At 51.7% G+C, this 13,295-nt stretch overlaps 1 protein-coding gene across 1 annotated transcript in view; it reads left to right on the forward strand.

Annotated features, from left to right (window-relative positions):
• Positions 1 to 1,787: 1,787 nt before the first annotated feature.
• SRD5A2 (steroid 5 alpha-reductase 2) overlaps positions 1,788 to 13,295 on the forward strand; it is a 52,164-nt gene continuing 40,656 nt past the window's right edge. The window contains exon 1 of the mRNA XM_029049970.1: positions 1,788 to 2,131. Coding sequence (XP_028905803.1) covers positions 1,839 to 2,131 — 293 coding nt within the window. The 5' untranslated portion in view covers positions 1,788 to 1,838. The remainder of the gene's footprint in view (positions 2,132 to 13,295) is intronic.

A 13,295-nucleotide genomic window follows, 5' to 3' on the forward strand; every position in this document is an offset into this window, starting at 1 on the left:
TGTACTAAGCGCTGAAACACAGATCCCGTCTCTGCCACTTGTCAGCTGTGTGACTGTGGGCAAGTCACTTCACTTCTCTGGGCCTCAGTGACCTCATCTGTAAAATGGGGATTAAGACTGTGAGCCTCACGAGGGACAACCTCATTACCCTGTATCTACCCCAGCGCTTAGAACGGTGCTCTGCACATAATAAGCGCTTAACAAATACCAACATTATTATACAAACTATCCAATTTGGACCCAGTCCCTGTCCCACCCGGGACTCACAGTCTTAATTCTAATTTTATAGATGAGGTAAAGTTAAGTGTTTTTTCCAAGGTCACACAGCAGACAAGTGGCGGAACCTGGATTAGAACCTGGAGAAGCAGCGTGGCTCAGTGGAAAGAGCACGGGCTTTGGAGTCAGGGCTCATGAGTTCGAATCCCGGCTCGGCCACTTGTCAGCTGTGTGACTGTGGGCAAGTCACTTCGCTTCTCTGCGCCTCAGTTCCCTCATCTGTAAAATGGGGATGAAGACTGTGAGCCCCACGTGGGACAACCTGATTCCCCTACGTCTACCCCAGCGCTTAGAACGGTGCTTGGCACGTAGTAAGCGCTTAACAAATACCAACGTTATTATTATTATTATTATAGAACCAGGTCCTTCTGACTCCCACGCTCTATCCACTAGGCCATGCTGCTAGTCCATGGTGCTGGACCACCCGATGACCTTGTATCTCCTCCAGTGCTTAGAACAGCGCTCGGCACCTAATAAGCCCTTAACGAACACCGTCGTTATTATTATTATTATTATTATTAAAATGGAGATGAAGGCTGCTAGCCCCAGTGGGACCACCTGATGACCTTGTAACTCCCCCCCCCCCCCCAGTGTTTAGAACAGTGCCTGGCGCAGAGTAAGCGCTTCACAAAGACCTTCGTTATAATAATAATAGTAATAACGGTATCTGTGAAGCGTTTACGATGCGCCAAGCACTGTTCTAAGCGCTGGGATGGGGATACAAGGTGATCAGGTTGTCCCAAGTGGGGCTCCCGGTCTTAATCCCCGTTTTACAGATGAGGGAACCGAGGCCCAGAGAAGTGAAGTGACTTGCTCAAAGTCACACAGCTGACAAGCGGCAGTGAGGGATTAGAACCCACGACCTCTGACTCCCAAGTCCGGGCCCTTTCCACTGAACCACTCTGCTTCTCCAGTTTATGCTGCTGCTGCTGCTGCTGCTGCTGCTGCTGCATGCTGATTTTTTCTTTTTCCGATAGGAGATGGGATTGAAGTTATCGATGCCGCTTTTTGCGAGGAAGGCGGTGGAGTCGAGGAGAGGAGGGCGGGGGATGGAGGAAGGGAGGGAGGGAGGGAGGGAGGGAGGAGGAGGGTCCGGGGGGGGGGGGAGGGGCTTTTTTGGACGGGTGTATAAAGGGACCGTCGAGGCTGGGGACCGGTGTCCTGGGTGTGAGGTCCTGGGTCCGGTGTCTGGGTCCTGGGTGTGGGGTCCGGTGTCCTGGGTGAGGTGTCTTGGGTCCTGGGTCCGGTGTCCTGGGTCTTGGGTCCCGGGTCTGGTGTCCCGAGTCCCGGGTGAGGGGTCCCGGGTCCCGGGTCCGGTGTCCTGAGTCCTGGGACCTGGGTCCGGTGTCCCGGGTGCCGGGCCCCGGTGTCCCGAGTCCGGGGTGAGGCGTCCCGGGTCCTGACGCCGGTGTCCCGGGTCCTGGGTCCTAGGTGTGGCGTCCCGGGTCCCGGGTCCCGGGTCCCGGGTCCCGGGTTCCGGGTCCCGGTGTCCCGAGTCCCGGGTTCCGGGTCCCGGTGTCCCGAGTCCGGTGCCGGCCGTGCCGGGCGGCGGGCCGGGGGCGATGGCCGAAGGGTGCCACGCGTCTCCGGTGTCTGCGGGCAGCGGGGCGATGGCTCTGCTGGGGGCGTGGGCGGCGCTGGGGGGTCGCCCCGCGCCCTACGGCAAGGGCACGGAGCGGCTGCTGCCCGGGGCCGCCCGCCTGCCCGCCCGGGCCGCCTGGTGCCTGCAGGAGCTGCCCTCCCTCCTGCTGCCCGCGGCCCTGGCCGCCCTGGCCGCCCGACGCCCGGCGCCCGACGCCCACCGCCCTCACCGGCCCCTGCTCCTCGCCCTCTTCTGCGCCCACTACTTCCACAGGTACGCAGCCAAGCCCTCGCCTCCTCCTTCTGCCCCCCGCCTCCGTCCACCCACCTCCCCAGGCCACTCGCCTCCTCCTTCTCCCCCCCGCCGCTGTCCATCCACCTCCCCCGTCCACTCGGCTCCTCCTTCTGTCCCCTGCCTCTGGCCACTCGCCTCCTCCTTTTCCCCCTGCCTCCGTCCACCCACCTCCCCCGTCCACTCGCCTTCTCCTTCTCCTCCCTGCCTCCGTCCACTCGCCTTCTCCTTCTGCCCCCCGCCTCCGTCCACCCACCTCCCCAGGCCACTCACCTACCCACCCTGTCCACCTCCATCCCCCCGGGCTCCCGGTCCCTCTGTCCACCCACCTCCCCAGGCCGCTCACTTTCTCCTCCCGCCTGCCACTGTCCATCCACTTCCCCTGTCCACCCCCATCCCCCCGGACCCCGGGTCCCTCTGTCCACCCACCTCCCCTGTCCACTTCCATCCCCCCGGACCCCGGGTCCCCCGTCCACCCACCTCCCCTGTCCACACACCTTCTCCTTCTCCCCCTGCCTTTGTCCACCCACCTCCCCTGTCCACCCCCACCTCACCAGACCCCGGGTCCCCCCGTCCACCCACCTCCCCTGTCCACTCACCTCCTCCTCCTCTCCCCTGCCTCCGTCCACCACCTCTCCTGTCCATCCCCATTCTCCCGGGTCCCTCTGTCCACCCACCACTCACCTCCTCCTTCTCCCCTCTGCCTCTGTCCACCCGCCTCCCCTGTCCACCTCCATCCCCCCGGACCCCGGGTCCCTCCGTCCACCCACCTCCCCAGGCCGCCCACCTCCTCCGTTCCCCGCTTCTCTCCGGCCCCCCGGCCCCTGTCCACTCTCCTCCTCCTCCTCACCCCGCTTCTCTCCAGACACCCAGCTCCCGTCCACTGTCCACTCACTTCCTCCTTCTCCCTGGTCCCTGCGGACACCCAGCTCCCATCCACTGGCCACTCACCTCCACCTTCTCCCGCCTTCCTCTGTCCACCCCCCCCCCCACATCTCCCCCGGCCCCCTCCGTCCACTCATCTCCCCCGTCCACCCCCGTCTTCCGCCCCCCGGGTCCCTCTGTCCACCCATCTCCTAAGGGCGCCTCCGTCCACTCTCCTCTCCCGTCCCCCGGCTCTGTCCGTCCGTCCCTCTCCTTGGAGTCCCTCCGTCCACCCATCTCCCCGGTCCACCCACTTTCCGTCCCTCGGCTCCCTCCGTCTACTCATCCCTGGATCTCTCCTCCCATCCCCGGGTCTCCCATTCCTCTCCCAGTCCATCTCTTTCCATCCCCGGATCTCTTCTCCCACTCGAGGGTCTCCGGTCCTTCCCCATCCCTCCCCGCCCACCTGGAGGGTCTTTCCTTCCTTTCCCATCCCCTGACTTTTCCCCCTGACTTTTCCAAGTGAGGGTCCAGCCCAAGACGGGGTAGGGGAGGGGTTGGAGAACCGGGGAAGAGGTAGCTGGGGAGGAAGGGAGCGGGCTGGGAAGGGTTTCCAGAGAAAGGACGAGAGAATCGATTCAGGAGGCAGCAGATTCTGAGCTCCGGTTAGAATTTCAAACCAGCACCAGGTTAGTCTAGTTGCGGGGAAGTTCCAGGCCATCCCCTGAGCGAGGATAATAGGGAGGAAACACTATGGATGTTCGCCCGCCCCCTTCACCTTTCCCACCATCCTGTTTCCCTTACACTCTCCCTCTCTCTCCTCCTACCCTGCTCCAACCAAAACCCCCAGGAGCCATTTTTTCACCCCTATAGCTTTAGGGCGGGATCCCATCCTTTTGCACCATCCAGCTCTCCAACAAGAGATTCCAGAGCCCCAAACCCCAAACCCCGACCCCTGCCTCCAAATGAAAACATGCTATCTGTGCACTTCTCCTCCTCCTTCTCTCTCTCTCCCTTCCTCCTTTCCTTCCTCCCCTTCCTTCCCTTCCTTCCTCTCTTCTTCCCTCCCTCCCTGCTCTCCTTCCTCCCTCCCTTCCCTCTCTTCCTCCCTCCTTCCCTTCTTTCCCTCTCTCCCTCCCTTCTTTCCCTCCCTCCCTCCCTTCTTTCCCTCTCTCCCTCCCTCCTTTCCCTCTCTCCCTCCCTCCTTTCCCCTCCCTCCCTTCCTCCCTCTTTTTCCTCTCTCCTTTCCCCCCTCCCTCCCTCCTTCTCCTCCCTTCCTTCCCTCCCTCCCTCCCTTCCTTCCCTCCCTCCCTCCCTTCTTTCCCTCTCTCCCTCCCTCCTTCCCCCCTCCCTCCCTCTCTCCCTCTTTTCCCTCCCTCCTTTCCCCCCTCCCTCCTTTCCCTCCCTCTTTTCCCTCTCTCTCTCCCTTCTTTCCCTTTCTCCCTCCCTTCCCTCCCTCCTTTCCTTCTCTCCGTCCCTCCCTTCCCTCCCTCCCTTCCCTCCCTCCTTTTCCTCTTTCCTTCCCCTCTCTCCTTCCCTTCCTTCCCTCCCTCCCCTCTTCTCTTCTACTCTTCATCCCTCCAAGCCCACTCGGAGGGCTAGTGGGCCGCTTGCAAAGTTAGTAATGGCTCCACGACAGCGTGGCTCAGTGGAAAGAGCCCGGGCTTGGGACTCAGAGGTCATGGGTTCGAATCCCAGCTCTGCCACTTGTCAGCTGTGTGACTGTGGGCAAGTCACTTCACTTCTCTGGGCCTCAGTTCCCTCATCTGTAAAATGGGGATTACGACCGTGAGCCTCATGTGGGACAACCTGATTACCCTGTATCTCCCCCAGCGCTTAGAACGGTGCTCGGCACATAGTAAGCGCTTAACAAATACCAACATTATTATTATTATTATTCACGCCACCCCGTCCCCCATTCCCCATCCCCCGCTGCCACCCGTGGAAGGCGTGCCCTTACGGCTGCCTCTCAGCTGGTCTTGGGCCTGCCTGGAGAAGAGGAGTCACGCCCGTGGCATGTGACCCTCCCACACACGCTGGGCAGCCAGGGAAGGAAATGGATCCAGTGGATCCTGGGTTTGGAGGACACACTGAGGATGAGAATGGAGAGATGATGAAGGATAAGTCAGAGGGAATGGGTTTATGTATAATCAACCAACCCTCCAATCAATCGACCAATGGTATTTAGTGAGAGCTCACTGTGAGCAAAACACTGTAATAAACATTTGGGAGAGTATAATACAACAATCAATCAACCAGTCAATCAATCAGTGGCGTTTATTGAGCACTTACTATGTGCAGAGCACTGTACTAAGTGGTTGGGAGAGTATGATACCACAGAATTAGCAGACACATTCCTTGTCCATAAGGCAGTGTGGCCTTATGGCTAGAGCGCGGGCCTGGGAGTCAGAAGGACCTGGGTTCTAGTCCCGGCTCTGCCACTTGCCAGCTGGGTGACCTTGGGCAAGTCACTTCACTTCCGTGGACCTCGGTTCCCTCATCTGTATAAAGGGATTGAGACTGGGAGCTCTGTGTGGGATAGGGACTGGTTCCAACCAGATTAACTTCTGTCTACCCTAGCGCTTAGTACAGTGCCTGGCACCTAGCAAGCACTTAACAAATGCTATAAAAAACAAGCTTAAAATCTCCTGGGGGAGAAAGACATTAATATGAATAAATATATTTATTATATAAATAATGATAATAATGTTATAATAATAATACTAAGTGGAGAGAGTGGCGGTCTGGCTTATATGGAAGGAAAGCTCACCTTCTCCATGAGGCCTTTCTAGACTGAGCCCCCTTTTCCTCTGGTCCTCCTCCCCTCCCCATCGCCCCTACTCCCTTCCTCTGCTCTACCCCCCTTCCTGCCCCATAGCACTTGTGTATATACGTATATATTTATTATTCTATTTATTTTATTAATGATGTGTATATATCTATAATTCTATTTATTTATTTTGATGCTATTGATGCCTTTCTACTTGTTTTGCTGTCCGTCTCCCCCTTTTAGATTGTGAGCCCATTGTTGGGTAGGGATTGTCTCTATCTGTTGCCGAATTGTATTTTCCAAGGCTTAGTACAGTGCTCTGCACACAGTAAGTGCTCAGTAAAAGGGAAGGAAGGAAGGAAGGGAGGGAGGGAGGGAGGGAAGGAGGGAGGGAGGGAGTTCCAGGCTAGGGGGAGGATGTGGGAAAGGGGTTAGTGATGAAATAGATGAGATTGGGGCAAAGTTGGTGGACACATTCCCTACCCACACTGAGTTTACAATCCACAGTTCAGTAGTTCATATCTAGTGCTTCCTGTGTACGGAACACTGTAGTAAACGTTAGAGAGAGTACTATAGGATCAAGACATGCAATCCCTGCCCCCAAAGAGCTTACAATCTAGGAGGAGAGGCAGACGTAACAAATAGGTGGGAAAAGGATGGGAAGATGGATGTGCGGACAGAAAACATCTCTCCTCCAAGAGGCTTTTCCTTACTAAACCCTCCTTTTCTCTTCTCCCACTCCCTTCCGTCACCCTGGTTTGCTCCCTTTGTTCATCCCCCATCCCAGCTCTGCAACACTCATGTACATATCTGTAATTTATTTATTTACATTAATGTCTGTCTCCCCGTCTAGACAGTAGACTCACTGTGGGCCGTGAATGTGTCTGTTTATTGCTATACCGTATTCTCATGTGTCTGTTTATTGCTATACTGCATTCTCCCAAGTCCCGAGTGCGGTGCTCTGCACACAGTAAGTGCTCAATTAAATACGATTGAATGAATGAATGAAGAAATGTTTAAACAGTAGAAAATGTAGGTGCCATGTCACACCATGAGAAGCAGCGTGGCTCAGTGGAAAGAGCCCGGGCTTGGGAGTCAGAGGTCATGGGTTCGAATCCCAACTCTGTCACTTGTCAGCTGTGTGGGTGTGGGCAAGTCACTTAACTTCTCTGGGCCTCAGTTCCCTCATCTGTAAAATGGGGATTACGACTGTGAGCCTCATGTGGGACAACCTGATTACCCTGTATCTCCCCCAGCGCTTAGAACGGTGCTCTGCACATAGTAAGCGCTTAACAAATCCCAACATTATTATTATTATGTAAATGTCATGAAGTGCCCCGGGTGGGTGGGAGGGCATGAGTTGAAAGTGACTCCAAAGCGTTGAGGTGGTAGCTGGGAGGATATGACCGGAGGAGAAGAAGTGTGAGTTGGAGAACACCTACAGCAGTGGGATTTCAGAAGGGCTTTGCATGGTGGGAAGAGAGAATAGATAAGAGGAAGAAAGTTGATTAAGTGCCTGAAAGCCAGCGGTCAGGAATTTCTGCTTAATTCAGGGAGGAAGGGGTAACCGTGGAAGCGTCTTGGAGAGTGGGGAGAGGTGAGCAGAACAAGGTGAGCAGGGAGACCAAGCAGAGAGGCAATTCATTTTAATGTGTCTCCCCTGGTAGACCGTAAGCTCTTTGTGGACAGGGATTGCACCTATCAACTCTATTATATTGTATTTTTCCAAGTGCTTCCAAAAGGACCTGGGTTCTAATCCCGGCTCTGCCACTCGTCTGCTGTGTGACCTCGGACAAGTCATTTAAATTCTCTGTGCCTGTTATCTCATCTGTAAAATGGCCAAAAAGCCTGTGAGCACCACGTGGGACATGGACTGCGTCTAGCCTGATTAGCCTGTGTCTACCCCAGCGCTTAGTACAGTGCCTGCCACATAGTAAGTGCTTAATTAGAGAAGCAGCGTGGCTCAGTGGAAAGAACACGGGCTTAGGAGTCAGCGGTCATGGGTTCTAATCCCGACTCCGCCATTTGTCGGCTGTGTGACTTTGGGCAAGTCACTTAACTTCTCTGTGCCCCAGTGACCTCATCTGGAAAATGGGGATTAAGGCTGTGAGCCCCACGTGGGATAACCCGATCACCTTGTATTCCTCCAGCGCTTAAAACAATGCTTTGCACATAGTAGGCACTTTACAAATACTATCATGATTATTATTAACAAATACCATAAAAAGCGCTTAGTCTGGTGTTCTGCACACAATAAGCTCCAATACCACTGATTCATTGACCATTTAGAACCAAGAAGGAACAAACATAGAATAACAAAGCGGGGGCAGGGTTCTGTTTTCCTGGCTGTTTGTCCAAGGCAGTCAGCCAGAAGGAGATTAGACAGAATGACTTCACCGGACTGAATACCTCTGGTTGGATCTGGGAAGCGGGAGGAAGCTGCGCGGCCACCCTGAGTGAGACTCCTAGGTTCAGCTGTCGGCTGAATCCCGTGAGCTCAAGGTCTTCTCCACTTTCATGAAATTATCCTAAATCCTTCAGGCGGTGTGGCTGAGATAATTCAATGTTTTCAGCGCTGCAGTAGCAGCAGTAATGGCGGGAGCCTGAAATCCTGATGCTCCTCTGGGCTTTATCGTCATCCTCATCTTGTCTTACGCCTTTGAGTCGTCTCCGACCCATAGCGACTCCAAGGAGACGTCTCTCCCCGAACGCCCCACCTCCATTTGCAATCGTTTCTGGAAGGGGATCCAGAGAGTTCTCTTGGTAAAAATATGAAAGTGGTTTACCAACGCCTTTTTCGGTGGGGTAAACTTGAGTCTCCGCCCTCGACTCTCTCCCGTGCCGCTGCTGCCCAGCATAGGTGAGTTTTGACTTGTAGCGATGGCCTTCCGCTCGCTAACCACTGTCTGAGCTAGGAATGGAACGGGTAGGCCTATGCTTGACTCCCTCCTGTAGCCGAGACTCTCCAGGTGCGGTCCTGAGAGGGGATCGTCATTCTTATCTTTTATAATTTTTATTCACCTTTGCATAGGTGTCAGTCACCAACCGTTTCTCCCTCTTATTCCTTGATTGTGAGTCTCTTGGGGTTCAGGGACCATATCTACATCTCATCTGTGTACCTTCCCAGTTCTCAATCTGGTCCTTTGCACATAGTAAGTACTTAATAAATAGTATTAATAATAATAATAATTATGGTATTTGTTAAGTGCTTGCTATGTGCAGAGCACTGTTCTAAGCACTTGGGTAGATACAGGGTCATCAGATTGTCCCACGTGGGGCTCACATTTTTTAATCCTCATTTTTACAAATGAGGTAACTGAGGCACAGAGAAGTGAAGCGACTTGCCCAAGGTCACGCAGCAGACAAGTGGTGGAGTCGGGATTAGAACCCACGACCTCTGACTCCCAAGCCCGGGCTCTTTCCACTAAGCCACGCTAGTATTACTAATAGCAGCAGCAGTAATAGCACAGTGTAGTGCATAAAGCATGAGAATGAGAGTCAGAAGGTCACGGGTTCTAATCCCATCTCCATCCCTTGTCTGCTGGGTGACCTTGGGCAAGTCACTTCACTTCTTTTGTGCCCCAGCTATCTCATCTATTAAAAAATGGGATTAAAAGCATAAACCCAATCTGGGACAGGGACTGCGTCCAGCCTGGTTAACTTGAATCTACTTCAGTAATTAGAAAGTGGTTGGCACATACTAAGTGCTTAATAGGTACCAAAATTATTATTATTACTAGTAATAGTAGTAGTAGTCGTGATGGTATTTACTGAGCACCCCTTGTACAAAGTGCATGGGAAAGCACAAAAGGAGCGTGAGGAATATTCCCTGCCCACAAGGGGCTTACGATCTAATGGTAAAAAGTAATGGGGGAAGTGGGCATTCAGGTGGAGTGGAGGAGGTGGTTCTCTTTAGGAAGAACTTGTCACTGATACTATACTTGCCTAGCTCCCAGGGTCGTTAAAACCATGTCACTGGACATAAACTCAGGTGCCTTATCTGCTCGAACCCACATTTGAGTAATTCCCAGAGATTCTGATTTTTCTTTGTTTCTCTCTCTCTCTCTCTCTCTCTCTCTCTCGTGTGTAGCAACAATAAGAATATAAATAAGAAAAAAAGATTCAGAGTTTTGGTCCAGTTGGCCTTTAGAGTGGGTACTTTGTATATAAGGAGAGATTTTTTAAGCAGTTTTTCTGCGGAAGTCAGTATGGGGGTTGGGTTTTATTGTTTGATTTTGACCTAGTGTTGTTATTGAAGTACACGCCAGAGTTATTAGGCTAGCACAGCTAGTCAGCTATCTGCACATTGTATACATTTGCCATGACTTAAAATGCCATAAAATGCTGCTTCACTGTGGCTGCTTCAAGTGCTGAATTCCACCCTCTGCAAATGGTAGGCACTCAACAACTATTTGATTGACTGATTAGTAGTGAGTTATATCTGGTGTAATTGAATAAGGGTGCTCAGCCTTGCAAGAAATAAAATCGGTGAAATTCATTCTGCAACACTGGCAAAGGAAATTCGGAGCACTGCCTGTTGACCCCTAACTCTAAGAAAATTGAAGACCCCCTTAGGTTGTGCTTGCTTATTGTCCCATCCCAGGGAAAATGGGAATATCACTGTGACATTCTGAAGCGGGGCACCTTTCCTCCTGACCTCCTCTGAAATTTTCCAGAGCCTTGAGTTTATACATGTTTATGCCACCGCCATATGTTTATCTCTCCCCTTGTCTGGTCCAAATTTCTGAGTCCCCACTGTGAATAAATAGAATAGAACTCAGTTTGCCCCCTTGAGTTCTTGGAAGGCTAATTTGCACTCTACTGTTTTTTTGAGGAACATCTGGACCGATCCCCTGAAGGCATAAAAAAAGTGTGAGTCCTGCCAGACTGTTAAACTGCATTTCTTGGTGATGCATGTTGTATTGGACATGGAGAATTCACAGGACATATGGAGGATGAGCATATTTTATTGCAAACAGTGGAGATTTTGTGCTCGTCCAAGACGCCTAGAAGGAATGAGATAGAGACCGTGGAGAGGGTAGGGATTTGGGTTATATGCCCACAGCACATCCTTAGTCCAAATCTTTCACTCACTCCAACCTGCACAAAAAAGCAAAAACACTTTCCTAAGATGAAAAACCCACAAAAAGATGTGACACCTAAACTCTCTGCTGTCCCATTCCAGAATTTACCCAGCCATCCAATTTTGCAGAAAGAAAGCGTCCAGCTCAGAAGTCAGCAGCTTTGGGTACTGAAGAGACAAATAAAATCAAATCTGTGAGTGATTGGTGCATAGAGCCAAGTATACACTTGAAATACACAACATAGCTTACTTCATTGAGAATCAAATGGCTTTAAATGCCTTAACCCCGCTGCCCCATGCAATGATGCTCAGTGGTGGCTGGGCCAGATTAGCTCCCCAATTTCACCACGCGCGGTGTAATGTGACATTATACTGCACGGCTGCTTCGTGGCCACAGTTGTTCAGAGCAGTAGCTGTGGCTACCAGCCGGAGAGGCAAGAAGAGGGTGAGGCAAGAGGGGAGGAAGAAGGAGAGAGGCTGGGCTGGAGACTGCCCCGCTTGAGCAAACCTTTAAAGCTCTAGGTCACTCTGGATGTTACGGCCCCAAACTCTTTCACTCGTTCATTCATTCATTCAATCATTCAATCATTCAATCGTATTTATTGAATGCTTACTGTGTGCAGAGCACTGTACTAAGCACTTGGAAAGTACAATTCAGCAATAAGAAGTGACAATCCCTGCCCACAATGGGCTTAGAGTCTAGAGGTGGGGAGACAGACATCAAAACAAGTAGGCATCAATATAAATAATTATAAATGTGATATAATTATATAAGTAAGAATTATAGATAGATACATAATTACCTAAGTGCTGTGGGGTGTGGGGGGAGAGCAAAGGGAGTGAGTCGAGGTGATGTGGAAGGGAGGGGGAGTTGAGGAAAAGGGAGGCTTAGTCTGGGAAGGCTCTCTGGAGGAGTTGCGCCTTCAGTCAGGTTTTCAAGGAGAGAAGTGTGATTGGCGGATTTGAGGAGGGGAGGGCATTTCAGGCCAGAGGTAGAAAATGACTCAGTGGGACCAAGATACTAACTACTGGCAGGAACCTTAACTGCTAATCGTCTTGTATTGTACTCTCCCAAACTCTTAGAACAGTGCTCTGCACATAGTAAGTGTTCAATAAAGACCACTTTATTGATTGATCGATTAATTAATTAATAGCATGACCTTATGGAAAGAAGACAGGGTTGGAAGTCAGGAGACCTGGGTTCCAGTCCCAACAGAGAGGCAAGGTGGCCTAATGGGTAGAGCATGGGACTGCGAGTCGGAAAGACCTGGATCCTATTCCGGCCTCTGCCACTTGTCTGCTGTGTGACTTGGGTGTGTCACTTCACTTCTCTGGGCCTCAGTTACATCATCTGTAAAATGGGGATTGAGACTGTGAGCCCTAAGTGGGACATGGACTGTTTCCAACCTATCTTATCTCTAGCCCAGGGCTTAGTATAGTGCCTGGACACTTAACAAGCCCTTCATAAATACCATTAAAAAACAAACAAAAACCACCCTCAAACCTTGTGATCTGTAAAGTAGGGAGGGATTATTTAGATTATGAGTCCCTTGTGGTTCAGGGACAATGACCCATCTGACAATCTTGCGTCTGTCTCAGTTTGGCACCTGGTCCAGGCTTAATAAGTGACATAGTTATATTCCTCTCACACTTATTGGAGAAATCAGTAAATGAGTGAATCAATCAGTGGTATTTATTGAGGTTTTGGTAGGTGCAGAGCACTCTACTAAGCCCAAGGGTCAAGGGGATAGAATGGGGGCATGGGTAATGATTGAATCAGAAGGGAGCAGAATAGGGAATCCAAGATCCTTCCAGAAAGGCAATTAAAAAGACAATAGCAAATAGGGAGGCTATTGGCTTAGGGAGTAAGGGTTGTAAATGGAATTTGTTACTATTGCTCCCTGCCCTATCACTGAGGGCACCCCCTCTCCCTGGAAAAATAATTAATAGTCATGATACTGGTTAAGCGCTTACTAGGTGCCGAGCACTGTTCTAAGCCCCGAGGTAGATACAAGTTAATCAGGTTGGACACAGTCCCTGTCCCACGAGGGGCTCACACTTTTAATCCCCAATTTACAGATGAGGTAACTGAGGCACAGAGAAGTGAAGTGACTTGCCCAAGGTCACACAGCAGACAAGTGGCAGAGTTGGGATTGGAACCTAGCTCCTTCTGACTCCCGGGACCGTGGTTTATCCACTAGGCCACGCTGCTTCTCGGAAGAGAGTGGGCATAAAGGAGCCAGGCTTGGAACGATCCATGTTCTTGCTACGTTATACTTCACTGGGAGCTGTAGCGCTCTGCTCTTTGGGAAGACCTCTGATTTTCCTTCCATTTCCCCCCCGCAAGTCCCAGTCAAACTAAACACCAGTTAGCTTGTCTAAATCAGGAAGGGTGTTACATTATTCTAGATTCTTCTTGTCTTTCTCCA

Source organism: Ornithorhynchus anatinus, chromosome X1, assembly GCF_004115215.2.
Source record: "Ornithorhynchus anatinus isolate Pmale09 chromosome X1, mOrnAna1.pri.v4, whole genome shotgun sequence".
Lineage (NCBI taxonomy): Eukaryota > Metazoa > Chordata > Mammalia > Monotremata > Ornithorhynchidae > Ornithorhynchus > Ornithorhynchus anatinus.